The sequence below is a fragment of the Embiotoca jacksoni genome, unplaced genomic scaffold, assembly GCF_022577435.1.
Source record: "Embiotoca jacksoni isolate LCO1_2020_lvr unplaced genomic scaffold, fEmbJac1.0.p SCAF_18, whole genome shotgun sequence".
In the NCBI taxonomy this organism is placed as follows: domain Eukaryota; kingdom Metazoa; phylum Chordata; class Actinopteri; family Embiotocidae; genus Embiotoca; species Embiotoca jacksoni.
In genome coordinates this window covers 11,102,292-11,126,054 of record NW_027185318.1, presented here as the reverse complement: position 1 = coordinate 11,126,054, position 23,763 = coordinate 11,102,292, and the positions used below count along the sequence as shown (strand labels likewise).

Genomic DNA, 23,763 nt, shown 5'->3' with positions numbered 1-23,763 from the left:
TTTATTTGTTCAGTGAAACATTTTCGAATTTATTTTGACAAGTACATTTTGTAATGACGTCATAATATATGGAAGGGTAGAAAGGCCAAAATAAGCTGAACATGCTATTGAGAATTAAAACAAGTACTTTTAAACCGGGAACAGAAGAGCAGGTATCATTACAAAGTCATTTAAGCTTTATTTAGAATATTTTTCTTTGCAGGACGTCATTAAAATACATCGACTTGGTAAACAAAAGTACTCCGGAATGATTTTGAGAAGAAGTTTGCTTTCATTCCTGAACAACGGGTTCAGGTACCATCAAGTACGTCAGAGAAGTCATTTTCCGCAGAGGAAGTTCCAGTTCCGGCAGAAATTTGAACAATCAAACCTGAATTAGGTATATTTTGTCCTCACGTATTACAATAAAAGCAGGACTCAGGAGTTTATATTCAAAACTTTATTGATATTAGAGTTTTACTTTGAGGTGTTCAGACAACTGACATTTGCTTCAGTCATTAAACGTGTACAAAAATACTAATTTAAGAAAAACAAAGCAGCAGACTGCTCCTTTAATCGTGCTGCAGGTCCAGGTGATACCAGGTGTGATTCCTGTAACAACTGTTAAACACAAAGACATTTTCCTGCTGAACTTCAGATCCTTTTTATTCCCTTAAAACGGAAACAGAACTGAAATATTTCATCCTGACGTGATGTCGAGGAACAAACGACGCCGACGTTTCTCAGAATAACACTTTTCAGGAAAATTATTTTCTGCGGGACCACTTTCAGGAAACAAAGATCAGATTTTCATAATAAAGTTATAACATTGAGCACAAAAGTGAAGCCGAAATTTTACAACAAAAAATGTCACAACAGATTTTCTTTAAAGGAACAGTTTTTAAAATTTTTAGAACAATTTTTAGGTTTTAAATTTTAGCAACAACATTTTTGCTTTGACTTGATTTTAATTGAAGATTTTACTTTTTTCTAAATAATAAAACATTTAAGTATGAGAGCTTTTTAAAGTAATATATATTTCCATATGATACATCAACCTATGTTTTAAACAAAAAATAAAAGTTTTTTTGTTTTTGTGAAAGTTATACATCCAATTTGAGCTGCCTGTTTTTGAACCATAATTTTTTTTATATTTTTTCAAAATGGAAATGACACCAAATAAATTCCGGTTTATTCTTCCTTTTGTCCAAACTGACCTGATAGCAGACTTTGTTTTTATTCAGTTTGCTGTCAAAGAAAAGAGAAGTATCAGATCTTGACGTTTTACCACCTCATTTTTATTGATAACGGACTAATTTACCAATCAGATGACTTGACTGTTGGTTTTAAAACTAAAATATTTCAATTTCAATTTGTACATTACTATAGTTTCCAGCAGGCGAAGTGTGTTGTGTTTTGGTTGAACCGATGAGACGCTGCCTGCTGATTGGTCGGTTTTGAACTTGTTTCGAACTTTACATTGCCCAAACACACGAGGCGCTCTGAAGTTAAAAATAAAGTCCTATCTTACAATAAAATCTTTTGACATTTGAAGACTAATGTTACAGAATGACGAGAAACAAAAACAGAAAGTTTGCATAATAGAACAGCTGCTGATCATTTTTGTGTCGATTAATAAACCGATCACTGCAAAAATATAAAAACAATTGTTCTGGAAAGTGAACTGAAAATATTTCGATTATTTTCTTATAACAACTTTTTTTTGCCACTCTCAAGTCACCCTGGCAACAGGAAACCTACCATTGTCATGACGACAGCCTCAGACTGAATTTATATTGCGGATAATAAACTGTTGTGAAACTATCAGGTTTATTTATGATATATCAATGTATGTTTTTCTCTAAATTGAAACTTTTTAGCTGAAATAGTTAAACTTTACTCTGGAACTCAGTGCAACAAACAAAAATCTGCACTTTTATGTAGCTTATGTTGCATTCGCACCTTCTCTGCTTCCGCAGTAAAAAAAAAAAAGGAACACCTTTGTACATTCAGAAGAAAAATGGACAACGAAAACGAGTGCACTCACACACACGCACGCACACACACACACACACACACACACACACACACACACACACACTTTCTCTCTCTCTCTCTCTCTCTCAGGTCTTTGGGCATCGGCTGACCTCATCAAATTTCCTCACGGGTGACTCGATAACTGTTGCCCTAAAAGTTGCCATGGTTGCACGTTGCTGCCTTCAAACAGAAAAACTAAAATGTGAACAAAATAAATAGAATGTTGACGTTAATCTCTGATTGTCTGTAAACATCGTTGAATTGCCTGATTGGATGTCAGAAGGTAAAATTTGTCAGGAACAAAACTTAGCTCTGGAACCAATCAGAGAATGTTTCCCTGCCTGCAGAGGGCCAATGAGGTCCTGGGGCTGCTGTGACATCAGTAAGACAGCGTGATGTCAGCTGGGGAGGTTTCCTCTTAGCCCCAGAGGAACCAACCTCGGCATCGGCCTCCAGGTCATGCCTCCCTCCTTCCCCTCCTCTCCTCCCCCTCCCACTGCTGCTGCTGCTCCGTCACTGCTGGTGGGGTCCATAACTCTGGCCCCGCCCACCTTCATCTGAAGCAGAGGGGGCGGGGCGAGGACACTTCCTTTAGCGTTCCCATTGGCCAGTCCCATCTGCATGCCAGTCTGCATTGTTTCTGTGTGGCCATTAAATCCCACCCCCGCCATGTCCGTGTCAACGGCGTTGTCAGAGTCCAGCTGCAGGAGCCAGGGGCTGTGGGCGTGTCCCTGTTTCTCGGCTTCGCCTTGCACGGCGACATCCTGAGAGGACGGTGTCCCTGGTAACGGTACCCCCGCCGTCGTCCCCGTAGCGACGGTCTGCTGGTTGAGGAAGACGATCTCGTTGAGGAGGGACTTCAGGCTCTCGTTCTCGGGGTCCCCTCTGGTCTCCTCCGCTCTAACCTCTGATGGATCTCCGCTGAGACTCTCAAAGCACGCAGGTCTGAGGTCAGTCTGGGATGGAGGTCGGTCCTGGTCTCTGATCCGGTCTGATGACAGGTCTGATCCAGCAGAGACCACCAGAGGAAGAGGAGGAGGAGGACCTGCTAACACCAGCTGATGGTGTAGAGGCTGTGTTTGTAATTGTTGTTGATTTGTTTGCTGTTGCATTTGCTGGATGTTTGCCGGCTGAACCATCTGCAGCAGGCTGTTCAAGTCTGCAGCTGTACATAAAAACAAAGACAATCAAAACAAACAAACAAACAAACAAACAAACACATCAAAATGAAATTTTAAAATTTTAAAAGTCATTTGTTATTTGAGTTACTATAATTTCGTTTTTATTTATTGTTATTTTAGTTTAGTTAGTTCCCGGAAAGGTTGGTTAGTAAGTTGGGTTCCTGTGAGGTCAGGTATTAAGTTAGCTTGTTTCCTGTGCGGTTAGTTAATTAGTTCCCTGTGAAGTTAGTTTTGTTAGTTTTCTGAGATTAGTTAGCGAGTTAGTTCCGAGTGAAGTTAGTGAGTTAGTTCCCAGTGACGTTAGTTCGTGAGTTAGTTGTTTTCTGTGAGGTTAGTTAGTTAGTTCCCTATGAAGTTAGTTAGTGAACTAGTTCCATGTGAAGTTAGTGAGTTAGTTCCCTGTGAGGTTAGTTAATATCCTATAAAGTTAGTTCGTGAATTAGTTTAATGTGAAGTTAGTTAGTTAGTTCCCTGTGAGGTTAGTTAGTTCCATGTGAAGTTAGTGAGTTAGTTCCCTGTGAGGTTAGTTAGTGAATTAGTACCATGTGAAGTTAGTGAGTTCGTTAGTTAGTTCCCTGTGAGGTTAGTTAGTGAGTTTCATGTGAAGTTAGTTAGTGAGTTCCCTATGAAGTTAGTTAGTGAATTAGTTCCATGTGAAGTTAGTGAGTTAGTTCCCTGTGAGGTTAGTTAGTTCCCTACGAAGTTAGTTAGTTCCATGTGAAGTTAGTGAGTTAGTTCCCTGTGAGGTTAGTTAGTGAATTAGTACCATGTGAAGTTAGTGAGTTCGTTAGTTAGTTCCCTGTGAGGTTAGTTAGTGAGTTTCATGTGAAGTTAGTTAGTGAGTTCCCTATGAAGTTAGTTAGTGAATTAGTTCCATGTGAAGTTAGTGAGTTAGTTCCCTGTGAGGTTAGTTAGTTCCCCATGAAGTTAGTTAGTGAGTTAATTTCATGTGAATTTAGTTAGCGAGTTAATTTCATGTGAAGTTAGTTACCTGTGAGGTTAGTGACAGAGAGGGGAGCATCGTTGCGGTACATCTTACCGGTTGAGGGGTGGGGAAGTGAGGTAAGATGGATCTGCTGATTGGTCAGACTGGGGATGTTCAAGGTGACTGAGGCCACACCTACAGCATCCAGACAGGAAGAGGTCATGTCTTACTTTCACAATAAAAGCATGGTGAAGCAGAGAACAGCATGGCAGTGATCAGTCAGTACCTGGTGTCTGAGTTGTCTGCAGCACGGTCTGTCCCGCCATCAGCGGGCTCAAGGTCAGGACCGGTTGTACCGGTAACGTCGCGCCGACATAAGACAGAGTCTCAGCCGGAACTAGAGCCTGGAGGGACGGATGTTCACCTGGAACAACACGAGGGAAATTTTCTCAGAGGTGACAGGACATCAAGAATTTGGTCAGAAATTTACATTCCAGTTTGTTAGTGATTTAGAACAGTCATTTAAGTTAATAAGCACTGGTCTTAGTCGGTGTCAGAAAGACATTTAGCTAATTATTCCCTTCAAACAATTGAGTCCGTTAGAGAGTGGGCAGGTGAGTCAGTCAGTGAGTTGGTGAGTTACTCCGTCAGGTTTATCAGTCAGTCATCCAGTCCAATTTTTAGTTCAGTCTTACCGTTTCCAGTCGTTGCGTGTTGACACGATGCTGGAGCCGGATTCTTACGGCGAGACAGTATGTTAGGAATTGTCCTTGGCCGCTCCCTCGCCACAAGTGCATTGTGGGATGCAACAGGGTGAGCCAGGGCGGGCTGTAACAGCTGCGGGACCCTCTGACAGAGAGACTGAGGCTGAACAGGTGTTGGGACAGGTGTATGAGTGGGAGGGTCAGAAACATGAGTAAGAGGAGCTTTTGGAGTCGGCTGTAGGTCAGTTGATGTGATTATGATGTCTTCATTAATCTGTGCTCCTGCTGGTGGAACGGAGGCTGCGCCCATTGCAGGTGGGGGATCAGAGCTTCTGCACTTCTTCAAATGCTCCACTTTCTCCATGTCGCTCTGCAGAGTCTGGGTCTCCTGAACGTCGTCTGCCGCCTGACAGAAACACAGAGACGCCTCAGGTGAGCTCGCCTGCGGACCTGCAGTACGCAGCAGCACTATCTCTACGGTCTCTATGGAGACCAGAGGGCTTCAGATTCAATCAATAAAACAGATCAGTGACCAATAATAAACTATTAAAATGCAGCTCATTGTGATGAAATGTTATTTTATCATCATTCATTTCATAATACCGTATTTTTCGGACTATAAGGCGCACCGGATGATAAGGCGCACTGTGAATTAACGTGTCTATGTTCACACATAAGCCGCACCGGATTATAAGGCGCATTAAGCAAAACAACACAGTCCGGTAAATCAAACTTTCCACTTCCGTACCATTGATTCATTGATGTTGAATTCTTTCACGGCTGCTCTATTCCCATGTTCTGCTGCGTAGCTAATTGCTTGGAATTTGAAACCCGCTTCGTAAGCATGCCTCTTAACAGGTGCCATTTTTGGAGTCCTTTTACGTACACACAAATGTACTGTAATATAATGTTGAAGCACAGTAAGTATTACGTATAAAAAGTGGAGGGGGTAAGCGTACTAAATACTGTTCTCTGATTGGTTTATTGTGGCTAACGCATACTCTGGGCGCGGGCTGCCTTACACGAATGCACTTTTAGTTTAGACATTACATTCCTGTTACGGGGCCGATCAGGTAGTGACACAGCGTACCGTAATGCTCCGAATATCCATTGAGCGGAGCGGCTTCGTTGCTTACCAAAGTCGTACTTACACATTGACAGATTTTTGAGCGCATTGTACCACATAAAATCGATCAATAAGCACAACAAGTAACCATACATAAGGCGCGCTGGGTTATAAGGCGCACTGTCAATTTTTGAGAAAATTTAAGGATTTTAAGTGCGCCTTATAGTCCGAAAAATACGGTAGCTTTTTTGTTGAATGTTATTAGATTTCTTTTATAATTTATTGTATTTCATTAAAGACATTTCTGTCAAATTGCCCATTTTCATGTCAGTTTACATTCAATATTTGAAAAAGGGCAAAGTGAAATAAGAATTTCATATAAACAAAACAAAAGCTGGAAATTTGTTTAGTTTTACAATTTCTTCAATTATTTCATGCATTTTTGTTTCATAGTTTATGCCCGAGATCAATTATATATTTGTTTCTATACAATATTGACCTCATCTAAATCTGAAACACGTATGCTTAAATAAACATTTCTTACGTTTGCCACGTCAGTGGTCTCTGCGACGACGATGTTCTCCTCGTCAGATGAGATTTCGATGAACTCGTCCGCGTCCTCCAACAGATCCACAACCTCCACGGAGTCGGCATTCAACTGGTCTGCGGGCAGAAAAAAAAAAAAAAACACTCAGCAGTCGTTTCCAGTCAGTGATGACTCTTCAGATCAGCAGGCAGAAATATAACGAGGGGGATGAATCACGCCGGATATAAATACATATGAAGTTCAATCGGAAAGTTCAGAGACTGTTTCTGTTACGTAGAGTGCAGCGCAGGAAGAAGCAATCACCTCCATCAGTAAGTATTCCGACTTATGTCACTTGATCAACAGCAGCACCCGTGTTAAATGCGTTTTGTTTTTTTTGTGACCGCTGGTACGTGAACATTTGTGATTTCGGACCTGTTGGCGGAGCGATAACCGACAGGTAGTCATCCCTCTCCTTCCTCAGCCTCCTTTTCCTCTCCTTCAGGTCGGCCTCGGACCTCCTCAGCTCCTGGATCACCTGCACAGCCTGCAACGAAGCGCAGCGCCTCCTGTTGGTCTTCAGGCTGGCAAACAAGCAAACAAGCGAACCGGCAGCGGGCAGTTTATTTCTGACCTCATTCAACGTGAAGATCTTGGATGACTTCTCCTCCGTCAGTCCCAACTGCTTCCTCAGACTGTCGAACAGCTGCTTCAGCTGCACCCGACGGTTCCTCTCCTGCACGGTGTGGAAGTGGCGCTGCACAAACGCACACACATCAGCTCATATCTACTCTGAGCAGAGCTTTCAAACACCACAGATGTGAACGATAAACATTTAATGCAAGGTATTCGGGGAAACACTTAAACAAATCACCTTCTCAGCTATAAATGTGACTTAAAATCAAATCTGGTATAAAACATGAGCGCTAAATCCCTCTAATAAACTGTGGAAATAATTGACTCACTGCGGTCCTTTCATTTAAAGACACTTTTGTTAAGCAGGTCTTACGTGGTTGTTTTTCGTCGGCTGCATCTCCTCGTCGCTCTCCGACTCCCTGAAGTCTGACGAGTTGTCCGTCTCGCTGCTTGACGTCACTTCCACCACCTCCGTCGCCAGCGTCTCCGTGGTGTCGAGCCCCATGTCATCGTCCACGCAGACGATGTCCAGGTCCACCAGGTCGCGGGCCACTTCTGTTTCAGCACCGATGCTGTCGGTGGGGGTGTGTGGTGGGAGTGCAGGTGTGACCTCTGACCCCGCGAGGGGTGGAGGTGTGGTTGTGCGAGTGGCCTCTGCGGTGGTCTGGGTGATGGTGGAGGTTTGGGGAGAAGCAGGTTTCTGTTGGACTAACAACCCTTCTGGTCCCAGCGGGACTGCGGACGCCGTCACTGTTTGGATCCCCGGCTCTGCCCCTCGACTCGCCGAAGGTTTGAGGGAGATGAGGTTCATGGGGGCCACGGAGGAGTTGTGGGGTTGAGGCTGGAGGAGGGTAAAGAAGCCCGGAGGAGTCGCGACCTCGGTGGGCTGTTGGTCGGGAGCTTTGCTACAGGTGACTACGATGGGGTCCCTCCCGGAGGCGGAGGGGAGGATCTTAAAGGTGCAGGTCCCCTTCTTAGCCGCGAAAGCAGATTCTGAGGGGATGGGGGGCATGGTGGAGGTGGAGGTGGAGGTGGAGGAGGAGGTCGTGGAGATGGAGGAGGAAGAGGAAAATGACATGGTGGACAAGGGCAAGGACAACGAGGATGAGGTGAGGGAGTAGGAAGAGGAGAGGGAGGACAAGGACGAAGAGGTGGAGGAGGAGAGGAAGGTGGACGAGGAGGTTGCTGTGGTTACAGGCAGAGTTTGTTGCTTGATGACAGTGATTGGAGCCCGAGAGGATGCAGCAGAGAGGACTGAAGGGGAGGAAGGACATGGTGGTGGTGGTGGGGGGGAGAGACAGGTCAAAACTATTCACCAAACAAACAACTTTATACAAAGAGGTCAGTTTCCAGGACATCAGTCTGCAGCATGAACATTTAATATGGAGATGTTGTAATTCACAGTGTGACCCGACGTGGCGTTTAGCCCCGCCCCCTCCTTCAGGTCTGTAGATTCACCTTTCTGAGCGGGTTGGTTTGGATTGAAAGGTCTCAGCTGGCTGATGGGAACCAGTTGGACCAGTTTCCCGTCTGGTCTGCGATAGTACTGGAGGCCCGATGTCGTCTGGACTGGCTTCAGCACCATCTTCTGACCGGTCGAGGCCCGGGCGGGAATACGCAGCAGGGGAGCCGTGTTACCAGGACCTGGGACCTGGACCATCACCACCTGAGAGGCTTTAGAAGGCGCTGAGCCCGGAGGTCCCATCACCAAACTGCCGACCTGAGAGTCTGAACACAAAAAGGACTTTTTTTTTTGGTGTGTGTTTATTACACATTCGAATATGGAAAAACGGTCCACTTATTAATTGTTCTATAGAAACGGAGAGTGAACCGAACGACGTTAACATTGAGCAAAATCCAGCGAGTGGCAGGGTGGAGAGCGACGATTGTGTTTTAGCGGGCGAGAGATTTGCCCCATTTTCAATTTGTTTCTATTTTTTTTTATAAAAAGTAGGTTTATACAAATATATATATATGTTTTTATACAATCATTTATATAAACAGTTTATTCATACAGTTATTTACTGAAACATTGTTTACTCGCGTTTTTGCCGAGTCATGTTTTGTCAAATCGGCCTTTTTAAAAACACGAAAATGTGCAATTTAAAAACGAAAAAGTACCTTATTTTTCTTTCATTCTATTTTTCGTTATTTACTGAAACATTGTTTATGTATACCATTATCAATAGAAACATCTTTTATTGATAGATTTTTATGTAGAAACATGTATTGATAAAATATACATACTGCATATATGCTACGTGGTTTACACATGCATTTATATAAATATGGTTTATATAAATAACAGGTTTTTTTTTGTTTTTTTTAAAGCAGTGACATTAAAACGATGTTTATTATTGGCAAATCAATTCTGTATGAACGTCCACCGAGCAGCGGATGAAGGCTGGTAAACAACCATGATAAAGATGACGTGCGCTCACCCGTGGAGGAGGCTGGGAGGGTGACCAGTCTGACCGTCGTCTGCGGTTTGAGTGGGGTGGCAGCGGTGGTGATGGCGGTACTGGTGGTGGTATTGGTTCTGGTGTTGGCGGCGGTGGCGGCGAGGCCAGAGAGCACAGAGGACGCCGAGGAGACGGCTTTGAGGGTCGGTTCTGAACTCGGAGGAGGTTTACAGGCTAATGGGGAGGGCGACGAAGAAGCACGCGGCTCCCGCTTGGACAACACCCGGCCCGTAAGGTAGGCCGCCAGACGGTTTGCTGGGTGGAGCGCCCCCATCTTCCCCAACTGGATCTTTGCCAGAGGATAGAGCTTCCCGTTCACCTGCAGGGAAAACACAAACGGAAGCCCTGACGGTGAACATTCGGCAGTGTTTGTTGGTTGAAATATGTCAAATTAAACCAACGTCTCTGTGGGTCATCAGGTATAAACGCTGTTCGCTTTCCAGTTGTTTGTTCACAACTATTAGAAAAGTGAACACACTTTGTTGTGAGTAGAAATGTACTGAACATTTTAGAGAATTTAGGATCATTTCAGGCTTTTGGGCCACTTTCGTGTTCCGTTTGTGTTTGTGAGCCTATTTTGAGCTCAAAACAAGGAGTTTGCATCAAGTTGTACCCGAAGCTAAAGCACTGAAATAAGTTTCGGTTAACGTCCTGCTTAAAACTGAAGTACCAGCTGAAGCCAAAGTGCTTAAAAGAGACACAATTGGTGACAAAAGTTAAAATATCCGCTGAATTCAATTTAATTCAAATTTACTTATGTACCGCCAAATCAAACACAATGTTTTTAACAGAAACAAACCGTAAGTAACAACCTCTGTTTTGAAAGGAAGAAAACTAGTCCCTCTAGGATTTTATGTAATGTTTTTGTGATTTTTTTTTTTTTTGCTATCAAAAATGCTTGTTTTTGTAACAGCTTTTCTCAAAAATGTGTTTGGTCATTTGCAGAGTTTTAAGTAATTTTTTTTGGCAGAAATTAGCAAAACTTGCATGTCATGGAAAAAAGTAGCTTTTATGATGTTTTGATAAAGAGCAGAGATTGAAGAGCCTTGCTGAGTGTGAAGGAGTTTAACTTTATTTTTGTTGATAAATTGAGTTTTGTTTGGAAAGACTTCCGTTGCTCTGTAATACTATCGATGACCTTTTTTGCAGAAAAATTGTGTGAAATTTGCAGAACCGCAAGCTCACAAATATTGCAGATATTGCTTAAATTAGCTTTAGTTAACTCGACTGCAAGACCAAAAATTCAAAGAGGGACAAGAACACCTCTGAAAGCTGAAAGGAAAAACTCCCAGTCACATTCTTACCTGGACCAGGTGGTCTGTTCCTCCTGGCTGTTTCATCTGAGCTGACAGGAAGCCGGCAGGGGAGATTCCCCTCAAGAAAGGCAGACCCAGGCCAAACTTCTTTTTGTCTGATCTCAATTTCTCTTCTTCTCTCTCCTTCCCACCATCCACCTGGTAACCAGAACAATCATCCTCCTCCTCCTTCTCCATGCCACCTTCCTCCATCGCCTGCTGACAGTCCTCTGAAGTCCCCGCCTCCCCCATCGCCGCCTTCTGCCCGACGTCCAGAGGCTTCGCCTTCCTCATCGCCTCCTTCTGCCCGACGTCCAGAGGCTTCGCCTTCCTCATCGCCGCCTTCTGCCCGACGTCCAGAGGCTTCGCCTTCTTCATCGCCGCCTTCTGCCCGACGTCCAGAGGCTTCGCCTTCTTCATCGCCGCCTTCTGCCCGACGTCCAGAGGCTTCGCCTTCTTCATCGCCGCCTTCTGCCCGACGTCCAGAGGCTTCGCCTTCTTCATCGCCGCCTTCTGCCCGACGTCCAGAGGCTTCGCCTTCTTCATCGCCTCCTTCTGCCCGATGTCCAGAGGCTTCGCCTTCTTCATCGCTTCCTTCTGTCCGACGTCCAGAGGCTTCACCTTCTTCATCGCCTTCTTCATTGCCTTCTTCTGCCTGAACTCCAGAAGCTTTGTGTCTTCAGTTCCAGGCTTCAGTTTCTGGACCTGCTCCCTGTTGTCCAGAAGCGCCACCTCTTCCATCACCTCCTTCTGCCAGTCCTCTGGAGGCCCTGTCTCCTCTATCACCTCCTTCTGCCAGTCCTCTAGAGGCTCTGCCTTCTTGCCCACCTGTCTGTGTTTTGTTGAATTAATCTTTCTCTGGTGTCTTTGCAACGCTGATTTTTCTAGTGCCATTTGTTTTTCTTGCTTCACTTCGGGCCTCGAGATGTGGATCTTGTACTGGATGCAGCGGTCGAGGCCGCTGCCCTCCACATTCTGACTGATGGGACTGATGAGGTACTTCTTGAGCCAGAACGGACGGTCCAGTTTGTCCTGTGCCATTGCCTCACACAACTTCTTCAGCACATGGCTCCGGTCGGCATCGCTCACCCACTTACAGTCGGCCAGGATAACGAGACGCCTTGATGGCTTTGGGTTCTGCTCGGCTGGAGGACTCGGAGGAGGCTCGGAGAAAGAAGGTGGGATCACTTCACCTGCTGAGGAAACATGAAACACCTCCATCACTACTGAAAATAGAACCAGAAAACAGGAGGACAGCAAGGGGACAGAAGAAGGACAGCAGGAGGACATGGTTGTGAACCCACCTGGAGGAGGAGTGGAGGTTTTGGTCTCGGTCTCCTTCGGGACCAGGTCTCTGTGTTTCTGGGACTTCAGTTGAGCAGCTTTACCCCGCACGCCTTTTGGGGCGTCCTGGTGGACAAACATAAAGCTGCAGGTTAAATGCGGCGTCCCACGGGGACCGAAACTGGGAGCGCTTCAGTTCCTAGTCTACATGATACATCTGAGCATGTCTGTTAATATTATCACCATGTTTGTGACATAATCCCGCTTGAATGTTTTGTTTAAATCACTTTGTTGCCTTGTTGGTGAAATAAATCTACGTTGTGTTTAACGTTCAGACAGAAAGACACGAGGTCGTTCACATCAATCTTCGCCTCACCTTCAGTTTCTGGATCTTTCCTCTGAAGCCTCGGACTCTGGCACAGCTGCTGCGATTTTTTCTGCCGTCCTGGAAACAGTTGAACGCACCACTTCAGCTGATATTTGCGTAGAGCAGCCCTTTAATATTCCGATATCTACATAACAGAGTTCTTACAGTAGAGAGGGAATGGGGGGCCACTTGGGGGACGTGGACCGGCTCTGGATCTAAGTCTTCGCCGTCCTTCCCCCACAGAGTCCGGACCCGCTCGGCAGGCTGGGAAACGCTGTCCGCCTCCTTCAGGACTACAAGTTTGACACAACAGGATGGAGAGAGGTTTTTATTGATGATCCCACATTAACTCCTCAAAGCAGAGCTTCATGCTTCATTCACCATTAAACTCCAATAAACTCCAGTAAACTCCAGGTACCACTGAAACTTTTCATCCATCAAACCCAGATCTGGAGCTCAATAATCTCACAGTTCAATCAGAACCTCCATCATCTGGAGTAAAACTCAGCAATAAAGTATGTCCAACCATTTTATAATTTCGTTTTCTTTACTCATTCGATTTATACTTTCATATCTGATGAGTGGATTTGATACTGGACTCAGACTCACTGTAGGCCATCTTCATCCTCCTCTTCCTCCTCCTCTTCTTCCTGTAGTTTCCTTGGTGGGAGTGGGGGCTGGAGTCGGACCCGTCCAGGTTCTTGAGGAGGACCACCTTCTGTTTGAGGCAACTGCAGCCGAACATGCAGGAGGGGCGGCCGCAGTGGCTGCTCCTGGAGGAGTAGGACAGGGAGGAGCAGATGCAGCCCAGTCTGCAGAACTCGTTCAGACAGCGAGGCGGGTGTTTCCGGACCAGCTGGATCGGAGCTGTAGGGTTCTCGCTGACAAAACCCTGAGGAAGAGGGGATTCAAATCAGAAAAGTTAGTGATATATCTGCTGTCGATCGGCTATTTAATTGATTGACTGGTACATCAGCTCTGATAAGTCGGGTCTGTGTGCAAGCAGACGTAGACAATAGTGAAGTCTTACCGTCAGAGTGAAGAGGGACGTCAGGGCGACAGCAGCCCTCTCGTCCGTGATCCAGGTCCGAGGTCGGCCATCCCACACCATGTTGTCCTCCAGGTCCCGCTGCCTCAAAAGGGTCCGGGTCACTAGGGGCCCAACGGACCTCTTGCAGGTGTCCTCGCGCCGACGACCGGCCGACATGAGACCCGAGTCCGACTCCAGCGGGGCCAGGTCCTCAGACAGCCTGGGTGGGGTTACCGCAGACCTGGAGGGGCTTAGAGACTGGGACGACGTTTTGGGTTTGAGTTTCCTCCTCTTCTTGAGTGGTGGGGTCGATTGGGGAGCTGAGTTTGAAGTGGGGTCCGCAGGGGTCTGGAATTCAAGCTGTTTTGATTCAGCTGGACTAGTTTCAGAACCAGGAGCAGCCTCAGGTTCTGGTCTGGGTTTGTTTGATTTGGGACCCCTCTGCTTCCTCTCTGCCCTTTTGCCAATTTTAGTCTCACTGAATCGGGGTCTCTTGGAGGGGGGGATGAAACCAGATATGAGGTCCGAGGCAGACGAGCTGGCACTCTGCTTCTTCAGGATGTGGTCCAGGGTCCGGACGTAGCTGGTGCTCCTGGTGGGCAGCTCGTAGACCGGCGGCTCCACCGGTGGCTGGGAGAAGCTGGCGGCACGCTCGTCGATCAGCTTCCCTTCGTTTTCCAGATACTCGTCCAGCATGTCGCTACAAAACGCTGACAGGTTCTTCTTCGGAAGATCTGAGCTGGGACCAGGACAGGCTGCAGGGCACAACAAAAACTAGTTACACCACATTTCCACACCTTAGACCCGAGATCAGATCCAGGTTCCTGTCTGAGATCTGGTCCAGGGGCCCGACTGAAACCTGGTCCACGTTCCTGTCTGACTGGATTCATGTTAGTTAGTGTTTTATTTGTTTGTACAAAGTGCAGATGATAAAAATGTCAATAGAAACATGAATAAAGCACCTTCAGGTAGGGAGGCTGCAGGGGTGGGCGGAGCCTCTGACGGTGTAAATTTATCTCTCCAGCCTTTGATCTGAGTTACATCTGTAGTTTTTCCTGTTCTGGACACAAACACAGCAGAAGCACCTGAAAATAAAAGAAAACGGGGAGTTACTAGAATGGACAGGAGAACACTGCAGCGGTACACCTGCCACCGGCCGCTGTGAGGACGCTCACCCTGAGGAGGCGGCAGCTCCAGACTGACTCCAGGTGGGGGGATGGGTAGACGGACCCCCAGGTACTGAAGGTCGATGGCCAGATTCGGATCCAACAGGGTCATTTTCAGACCAACTGAGTTCACAGAGACCAACCAACAACACAAGCAGGAGAAGTTAGCCTCTATCTGTGGTCTCCTTCCAGTTAATCTGTAGGAAACAGGTGATGCTTACCTTCCTGTAGTACAGGGTGGATGACCTGCCTATGTTTCATCAGCTTCAAGTCTCTCAGCAGAACCGCCTGGAAGGCAGCGATCGTCTCCTCCAGGCTCTCTGCTGAAGGTTTGGACAGTTTTGCTTTAAAAGGTTGCATTCATCGTTTTGTCTATAAAACTACAAAAAAATGTCTGTTACATCGTCCCAAAGCACAAGTTGATGTCATTAAGTTCGGTCAGACCTGCGGTACAAACCCACGGAATATAATGTAATAATGTAACTCGATATAGAAAAAAAACGTTAATTCCTGTTAGGTTCTGGGTCTGGTTAGTTTAAAATAACATTTTAGGTCCTGTATTTCATCTAAACATCTTTTTGTTAGTCTAGAGTTTCCCCATCTTCAGGTTAACTCCAAGTCCCACCAGCTTAGTTTCCAGGTCCTGTCGTCTCAGGGTAGCTTTTTGTTCGTGCTAGCTTCAAGAAGGTATTCTTATATGACTTTTTTTAATCAAATCAATGGGAACTTCTTGGCTGTAATAAGATGTAATACCGTCGTTGCCGTTCTCAGGTGCTTCGGCAGTTTGTAGACTTTCAGGTGGCGATTGCGGCGGAGGTACTGTCCCTTCAGAGGAGTCCACAATGTGGAGTTTGAGGGCCTCCTGAAACACGAGTTGTTTTTATTATACTGTGTGTACATGTTATACTGTGCTAGATACTTTAGCAATAACAGTCTAGCGACCAACATTAACAAGACTGTCCATATCTGCCTCCTGTATACTGCCATCAAAATTCCCAAGTAGGCCATTAATTCAATCTTCTATCAGAAAACATACTCTTATACAACCCTTCGCCTTCTCTGTTACACCCACATAAATCTTCATCTGAACCTTTTGGTTTGTGATCGAAAATAATCAAGACGGAGCAGCCTGAAAGATGACAATGACAAATTATGTCCTGGTAATAGCTATTTGGCACCACAGAAACTTTCCCAAAGGAACAAAACCATATTGGAGGAACTCTGTTTTTTTGTTTTTTTTCTACCTGCATATCCACCAAAGGAACCTTTCTGAAGGATCAGGGAAGAACTTACCTTTGACGTAAACGAGATAAATAACTGCTCCTCCACCTCCTCCAGGTTAGGTCGCATATTTTTGTAGGTGGAGTCATCCGTCTTCTGATCCGTGTCTGACTTGGTCTGCTTTGGCCGTCCGCACTTCTTGCGCTGGCAGGGTTTTCTAGCTGGGACCGGCTGCACCTGCTGAGGAGGCTCGGGTGCTTCTACTGTAGGCGGAGGAGGGCAGGGAACAGCAACGGCCTCTGTATTAGCAAACTCCACCCCCATCCCAAGGTCATCGTCAGTGGAGAAAAAGTGCACAAGATCAGCGATTGAAGGTGTGGGTGACAGTCCATCACCGCCTAATGAAGAGAAGGTCGGAGACAGAGGCAGTTGAAGGGCGAGAGGGGACAACTCTGCTGGGAAAGGCAGTGACTGCTCGTTCTCTTGAAATGACGGAGGGGCTTCGGAGGGAGATGTGGATGTAGCGATGTTAAGACATTGTGGTTCAGGGTGGGAAAGGGTCTGTGAAGGCAACAATGGTGGTGTAACAGACATTAAAGGAAGAGTCTGTGGTGTGGGCTGAAATGTTGTGAATGAAGTCTCGATGTACGGCTCAGGTGGCGGTAACACTGTATGCCATTTAAACACAGATGCGTTTCCACTGTTCAACAAGTCTACAGGAGGCTCTTCTGTAAGAGCTTCTTCACAAGTCGTGGAGTCGAGTTCCAACGCTATTGAGGCCAGCAGGGGCGGTAACGGTTCTGGAGAGCTTGCAGGTGACAAAGGCTCAAAGCTGAAAGAGGAACACTCCGGGTCCAGAAGCAAAGACTCAGCCTTTAGCATGGGAGAGTCTGAGCGTAGTGTGGAAGACTCGGTTGGCGTATGTGGCGAGCTTGTGGAAGGTAACACTGTGTCAATGAGTGGGGACAAAATGGGAGATGAGGAAGAGGTAGCAAGTGTTGAGGAAAGGGTGGACGTAGATGCCCCATGGGTACAAAATGGCTGGTCGGAGTTGTGTAACACTGGTGGACTGTCAGGGACTGTCGGTTCCGGGCCTGGACTTTCATAAATCGAGGGCAAGCCATCATCAGTTCTTGGTCCCACTGAATCCGTAGCAGCAATGGCACCTGGACACAATGGACTGGAAGGTTTTTGAGCCGTTTCAACTATTTGCCCAGTAATATTCAAAACCACTTCATGCGAGTGAAGTTCTGCGCTTCCGGCACGTCCGGACGCCTGGATGTCTAGTTTTGTGGCGTTGCTGCTGAGATTCTTCGAGGGACCGGCTGCACGATCAGAGGGCAGACATGCAGAAGCTGCAGCAGAACTCGATGATTCAGACAGAGATTCGGGTGAAGCTGCTGGGGGAGGAGAGTCCGGTTTAGTTTTGGTCTTTTTAGATTTCGATGAATGTTGCTTCAAAAAAAGAGCGAGTGCCGGCAGAGGCAGACGAGCTGGCCGTTTGTGCTGCTTTGCAGTTGCCTCCGACGCAGGTTCTGCGTTACGTTGGCGGTCCGAGTCCTCTGAGGAGTTCTGGGACACTGCTGAAGCCGCTGCGCCAGAGCAACCTGTGCTTTCATTGTCCTCACAGTTCAATGAGTTCAAAAGGTGCTTGTCCGCCTTAACTTTCCTCACAACAGTTTCACTTGTCCTTGCAGCGACAGAAATGTTGTCCATCTGAAAAACATCCTGTTCTTCGAATTTCAAAGTTTTGGTCTTAGTGTTGGTTTGCTCCCCATTGAGAGAGTTGCTGTGATTGATGCCCAGCTGCTCCACGTCGCATCTCTGCAGTGAAACATGAGCCTCACGCATCAGTTCCGAAAACAACTTCTGACCTGGACCAGAATTGCTGCGGCAGGAAATCAAACAATGGAAAATTACATTAGTAACATCAGCGTTATTGATTCTTTCATTTGTAGTCAAAATATACTGACACTAACTCGCTACAAACAAGGTTACAGATTCTGAATTTTGAGGACTAAGGACCTTTTAAGAAACTGCAGTTACCGCAGCAACTTAACATTGCTAATTAAAGCACTGAAGTGTTTTTCCAATGGAACTGAATAAGTCTTGACAGGAGAAACGTCTTCAAAAAACTAAAAAAGTCCAGTTGCCTTCAGATAAAACTTAGAACCCTCATTCTTAAAAACCCACAGCTGCAAACAGGTTTATTTGTTCATTGAGCTTTGAAACAACATCACAGGGAATCAGAGGAATTACTCTGATAAACAGACCAAAGACCATAAGTTCAAAGGCAATACATTACAATCTGCAGGGCGGCATGTTTACTGCAGTGTTGCACAAACAATGACATGGCACTGTCACCATCGCTTTAGATGCCATCATTATTCTTTTTATTGTCACACACAAGCTTGTGTCGTAATAAAAATCTTCACAAATCTTTTGACCACAGTGAAAACAACATGGCAAAATTGTTTATCATTATATTTGTAGCCAAATAGCCTGAAATTTAGCTGTGACGGTGCAAGAACTTTCTGGGTGGGTTTGTAGCTCTGAATGCTGTTGATTCATCAAGTATGTTCAGATTTTACCAAGATTTTTAAATCATGCAACTGAAAACACATTTTGTTTGGTTCAACACAACAACATGCAGCTAAAGCTGAAATCCTCTGATAGGTAGGTCACTGTCTTGAGATCAACAATAACAAGGCCCACCCTAAAATGTTGTCAACGTCGGTATTGATTTGTACTTTTGTGTGTAAAGATAATACAGTAAAACAACTAACTGATTAGCCAAAATTTCACAGGGATTTAGGCCGCTATAGAAATGCAGATAAACTCAATGAATCTTTCGCTCCTTGGAAAATTCCTTACATTAGTCCCTGGACCTAAACATTTCTGAGACTTTCGTGGAAATGTGGCTTTGTATTCTCTTAATAACCTGATATTTGGTGCAAAGAAACAGAGGATGCTATCTTCACTGCCAAAGTGGAACTCTTACCACGAACTTTCCCCGGGGACCTTGACAAAAGATTGATCTTTGTTTGTAGTGGAATTTTTCTGGAGGTTCTTTGGCGGCAAAGCTTTCGAGTCCGCCGCTGCTGTAGGCTTCGAGTCCAACGCTGCTGTAGGCTTCGAGTCCAACGCTGCTGTAGGCTTCGAGTCCAACGCTGCTGTAGGCTTCGAGTCCAACGCTGCTGTAGGCTTCGAGTCCGCCGCTGCTGTAGGCTTCGAGTCCGCCGCTGCTGTAGGCTTTAAGTCTGCTGCTGCTGTAGGCTTTAAGTCTGCTGCTGCTGTAGGCTTCGAATCCACCGCTTTAGAACATCGAGGTTTATGGTTTGCAAGCAGAGACTTAAGGCTCCTCTTCACAGAATGTTGCTCAGTAGTTGTAGTGTCTCGATCTTTGTGTAACTCTTTGCCAGAGTTTGCTTTCAGCTTTAGGCCCCACAAACTGGACCCGTCCTCCTTAAGTCCTTTAGCAAACGGGTTGTAGTCAACTTTCAGTTGCGCAAACTGTGTGTTCTGGTAAGCAGTGACGGAAATAAACTCAGTCTGGGGAAAAGTGAACGTGACAACAGTGGGACCATTTAGCTTAATGTCTTTAGCAGCTTTCTCAGTCTGGACCACATGCAGCCGTGGTAAGTAGCGGTGCATCGGATGCAAGATTGTGTTCCCCTCTTGGTCCAAGATGTTGTTTGTGAGCTTCAGTCTGTAAAAGGACACTGGACTCTGCATCCAGTGTTGACCTGTTGCTGGGGACTCTGGATGACAAAATGGCTGACTCTTCACATGGCACTCTGCCTTTCCAGCAACTTGCCAGCTCTTGCAAGTCCACTTGTAAGAACTGTTGTCTAAAGGTTGAATGTCCACGATCAGACAGTACTTCTTTGATGGCTGCAAGCCAGAGATGCGAAAGCGGCAGTAGGGGAACATCCTGCTGCCATGTTTAGTCAGAATCATCTCGGTTCTGCATCTGAAGAATTCATTCCACATGTTGTTGTTGTCGAGTGTCACTTTAATGCCTTTACAGATGCAATCAGGCGACAGGTTTTCTGACTGCGGGTTTGAACTGGCTGGATCCTTTAGTCCATCGACCCTCCTGATGGCCTCCTTGGACGGGTACATGTTGTGTTTAACCCTAATATCCGCCTCCTCACTGGTCAAACCGGTGCTTTGCTCCATCCCGCCTTTGCTCGCCTTTCCTGGCGTCAGAGCAACAAGGCATGCAGAGGGATGGTTGATGGCAGGAGCTGCTGCAGGAGTGGTTGCCCCTTCCTTGTGGAACACCATGCCTCTCTGCTTTTTCTTAGGAGCCATGAACAGGTTCCGGAAGAATCCCACTTTGTATGCATCTGCCTGATGGTTCAAGACAGCATCCTAAAAAAACAACAACCAGAAGGTGTCGTGATCAGATGCACTTCAAGGAAATTATGGTTATATTCTGCATGTAGCAACTTGGCATTCGACTATTTCTGCTACATATGATGTCAATGGTTTTCAACATGGAACCACAGGAAGCTCCCACATCACTGAGCCATATTGCAGAGCTGTGGAGTGCGAGATGTTGCAACCCTGATTCCAGAAAATAAAGTCTGATTCACTTTAGGGTCTAAACGCTGGAGCTCTTCTACACCTTGGACCAACATTAAACTTCAGTTCAAACATTGGTCCAAGTGATGAACCAATGTGCTACAAATACCTGCTTATTTGAAAAAAAAAAAAAAAAAGTTGAAGATATAATCTTGGCTAATTAACATTTGGGGAGAAAGAGTTAACTTCAACTTGCATGGAGCATTTTATCAAGAAACATCCAATCACTGAGCTTAACATTCTGTCATGTGAGCAGCTAATGGCAACGCAGGTGACACGGTAAGGAATCTGAAAACAACTTGCAACTTTGATCAGGTTCTGTCAATCTGATCTCAAAAGCTCTCCAATTGCAAAAAGAAAAAGCACCTCTGATTGGCTTCTTCTCCACAGCAAAACAAGCAGATAGTGTCTGCCATGTAAAAGTGAAAAGTTGAAACGGGTGTCGACAACATGAATCTGCAGGTTCATCACATCCACGTAAGGCGTTTAGGGGATAATTGAAAATTGTAGCGTCTAGGGAATATCATTAAATTTGAACATTTTGCTATAGTTTTCATGCGAAGCATTTAGGGAACGTGGGTAAAATGTATTATCAAGCAAAGCTTTTAAGTTCGCCGTCTAGGCGACATCTGTAAATTGTTGCTACAGAAAATATCCTGGGTTACACTCTCCCCCACTAAACTGCATGAGAACCAAATATTTGTAACACAATGTAGAATTTACTTCATCTTAAAATTGCTTTGATAAAAGTGTCATTCAAGAACCATTAAAGTTTCAGATCTTTACTAAGTTGTTTTATTAAAACACAGTGGGTACAAGACCGTGTGGCCTCCTCCACTGATTTTAGTTTATCTAAAACTAATTCAGTACAGCTCAATCTTACACAGTGTTCTAACATTACAGATAAAATATGACATTACTCACGTTATGTTGACGGAACCAATAAGTACGAACCGAATCTTGAGAACAAAATGGAGCCCAATGGTTTAGCGAACAAATATGCTGTCATTTTATTCATGCAGGGTTTTAATTGGGAGTTTATTGATACATGGGGAAAAAAAAAACCAAAAAAAAAAAACGTTAACATTCCTGCAGCCTCATCTTTTCCCTTAGTTATTATGTCTTTGCATTAGCTTGCCAGACTGTTTTAGATGGCGACCATTGCAACAGTGTTCTCGTGACTTAACCACTCGAATGCCTAACATACTGTGCACACGCCTTCGCATGTCGTAAAACTATGAGGCATCAAACGATTTGTTAACTGGATGAAAAATACAGGACAGCCTCCCGTTAGATTTAGCGAAAAGCCTGGGAACCTACAATTATTACTTGTCTGCCGTGATTTAACACCCGCTATCATATTCGCTTACCTACAGAGCTCTTTGTTTCGCTAGCTTTAGGGGTTTAAAAGACCAAACGATTTTCAGAAAGTCCAGTTGGTTTCCATTCACAGCCACTGTCACCGCTGCGATGCAGCTACGTATTTATTACTAATATTGTCAATAAGAATGACGAGATTAACGTGTCATTAACCAGCGGCTCTAAACTTAGTCCGACGAAAAGCGCAACTGCTTGAAACTAGTTAAAGTTAACTGGATCCTGCAGCTGTCAGTACAGTGTGTGCCATGTCACTCCAGTAGATTGGACTCTGCAGATTCTACATTACTGTGATGCTCAGAGGGGAAAAAAAAAAAAAAAAGCTAGCTTATAGCAGGCCCGGTAATGGTTGGCTACAGAAATCCCAACATCTGCCGTCCGACGCCACGTGCTCCGGTACTGGCACACGGATTACCTTCCGCCTGCTCGAACACACCGAGCGCGTCGACGGCGCGACATGAATCCGAGCCTTTATCGTCAGTTTTCCTGTCGGACCACCGCCATCATCATCGACACGGTGGATGTTTTCAGCAGCACGCGGCGTCCTTCGCGTCACGTCACCGCGCCTCCTCCTCCTCCCGCCCTGCTACTGCGCAACCGCGAACGCCATCTTGCTGTAGCTACCTGGTTCGAAACTCGTCGCGCGGCTTAAGAGCGCCGGCATCGGAGGGATCCGCCGCGTGATCCGCGGAAGGAGAAGCCGCGGGGAGGTTTTATGTTCCCTTTACCTGCTGGAGTGTTTACTGCTTTGTGTAGGCGACCCGGGTTCGGTCAGACAGTCGGTAAAGAAACGGAACCACTTCCGGCGGGGACTCGGTCAGATAACTAACGGTGATGGCGGCGAGTAAAAAAAACAAAAAACAAAAAACAAAAACACGGTCGGTACTGGGACGGTTCACCTCTGCTGTGTGTCTGTGAGCTGTGGTACCGGCGGCCTAGCGGACCCGGGCCGCCTCCGTCATTCTACGTCGTCACACCGGATCCGTTCTCCAGCCGCCATGTTCGATCGCCACCATGTTGTTACTGCGGGGTTGTTGTTTTTTTTCCAGACTTATTGTCAGTAATGAAAATAAATCTAGGCAGGAGTGGAGACATGATTAAATCCTCAGTCCAGGTTTGGTTGGTTTACATCGATATCCCTTTTGCGGGAGGTTTGCCATTTTCTTGGCTTCACAACAACACTTGGGTAGACCATTTAAAAAAAAAAAAAAAAAAAGATGATTTCACCCTGACATGACGTTTTGTCGCAAGAAGTTTCATAATGCTGTTGAGTGAGACCAATGGAAGTATTATATGTTGGAAAAACTATGCTTAGCTTTTGAAAATTCGACCAAACACACTGTGCCTTCCACACTACCATAGTATGCTGGAAATTATTTTTAGTATGTTCCTATATATATATATACATACATATATATATATATATATATTATATAGTATGTGAAATGCAGTATGCCAAAATTACCAGGATGTCCTACTGCATCCGGATGCATTCTTCAGTACGCAGGCCGGCATGCTTCTCTGGCAGTTTTGAGCCACAATCCTCGGGAATCCTGGCGGAAGATACATCACATGGAGTTGGTGATGCTCATGCTCCGCCCGCTTGCAATTCACCAAAGGAAGAAGAGCCATTAAAAAGACATGTAACATTAAGTGTGGTACTAGTTCCATATCGCATCTTTTTTTCTTTTTTTTTTCCCCTTTTACTTCAAATGTCACGCTACAGATCGCAATGGACATGACCAACAAAGTTCAAGGCACATTTTTATGCATGCAACAATACATAGTCTACTTTGTAAGGGTAGCTGCAGTAAGTAATGAAAGCAGAAAGAAACTGTCGACAGTTTACCCGAAGAGAATATCTTGGTGCGCCCATCCTTCAGCTCCGAAGATCAATATATATTGAATTGGTGACTG

The 23,763-nt window shown here is 45.5% G+C and overlaps 1 protein-coding gene across 6 annotated transcripts; it reads right to left on the bottom strand.

The window, feature by feature from the left end:
• Positions 1–424: 424 nt before the first annotated feature.
• mgaa (MAX dimerization protein MGA a) lies at positions 425–23,382 on the bottom strand. 6 transcript variants are annotated; one of them, XM_069152764.1, is made up of 23 exons: positions 23,312–23,382; positions 18,881–20,256; positions 15,952–17,767; positions 15,412–15,520; positions 14,880–14,981; positions 14,668–14,781; positions 14,455–14,577; positions 13,493–14,247; positions 13,072–13,354; positions 12,628–12,755; positions 12,472–12,540; positions 12,116–12,221; positions 10,821–12,007; positions 9,496–9,835; positions 8,513–8,782; positions 7,428–8,308; positions 7,053–7,175; positions 6,854–6,965; positions 6,437–6,555; positions 4,818–5,232; positions 4,409–4,546; positions 4,189–4,317; positions 425–3,181 (listed from the first exon to the last, which is right to left on the bottom strand). In XM_069152764.1, the coding sequence occupies exons 2-23, from the start codon at positions 20,194–20,196 to the stop codon at positions 2,415–2,417; spliced, it is 9,402 nt and encodes a 3,133-aa protein (XP_069008865.1). In that variant the 5' UTR covers positions 20,197–20,256; positions 23,312–23,382; the 3' UTR covers positions 425–2,414. The 6 variants fall into 6 exon arrangements, with proteins under 6 accessions (XP_069008865.1, XP_069008869.1, XP_069008870.1 ...); XM_069152768.1 differs by lacking the exon at positions 23,312–23,382 and adding an exon at positions 22,262–22,417 and having other exon boundaries at positions 10,821–12,004; XM_069152769.1 differs by lacking the exon at positions 23,312–23,382 and adding an exon at positions 22,262–22,417 and having other exon boundaries at positions 14,880–14,978.
• Positions 23,383–23,763: the final 381 nt, after the last annotated feature.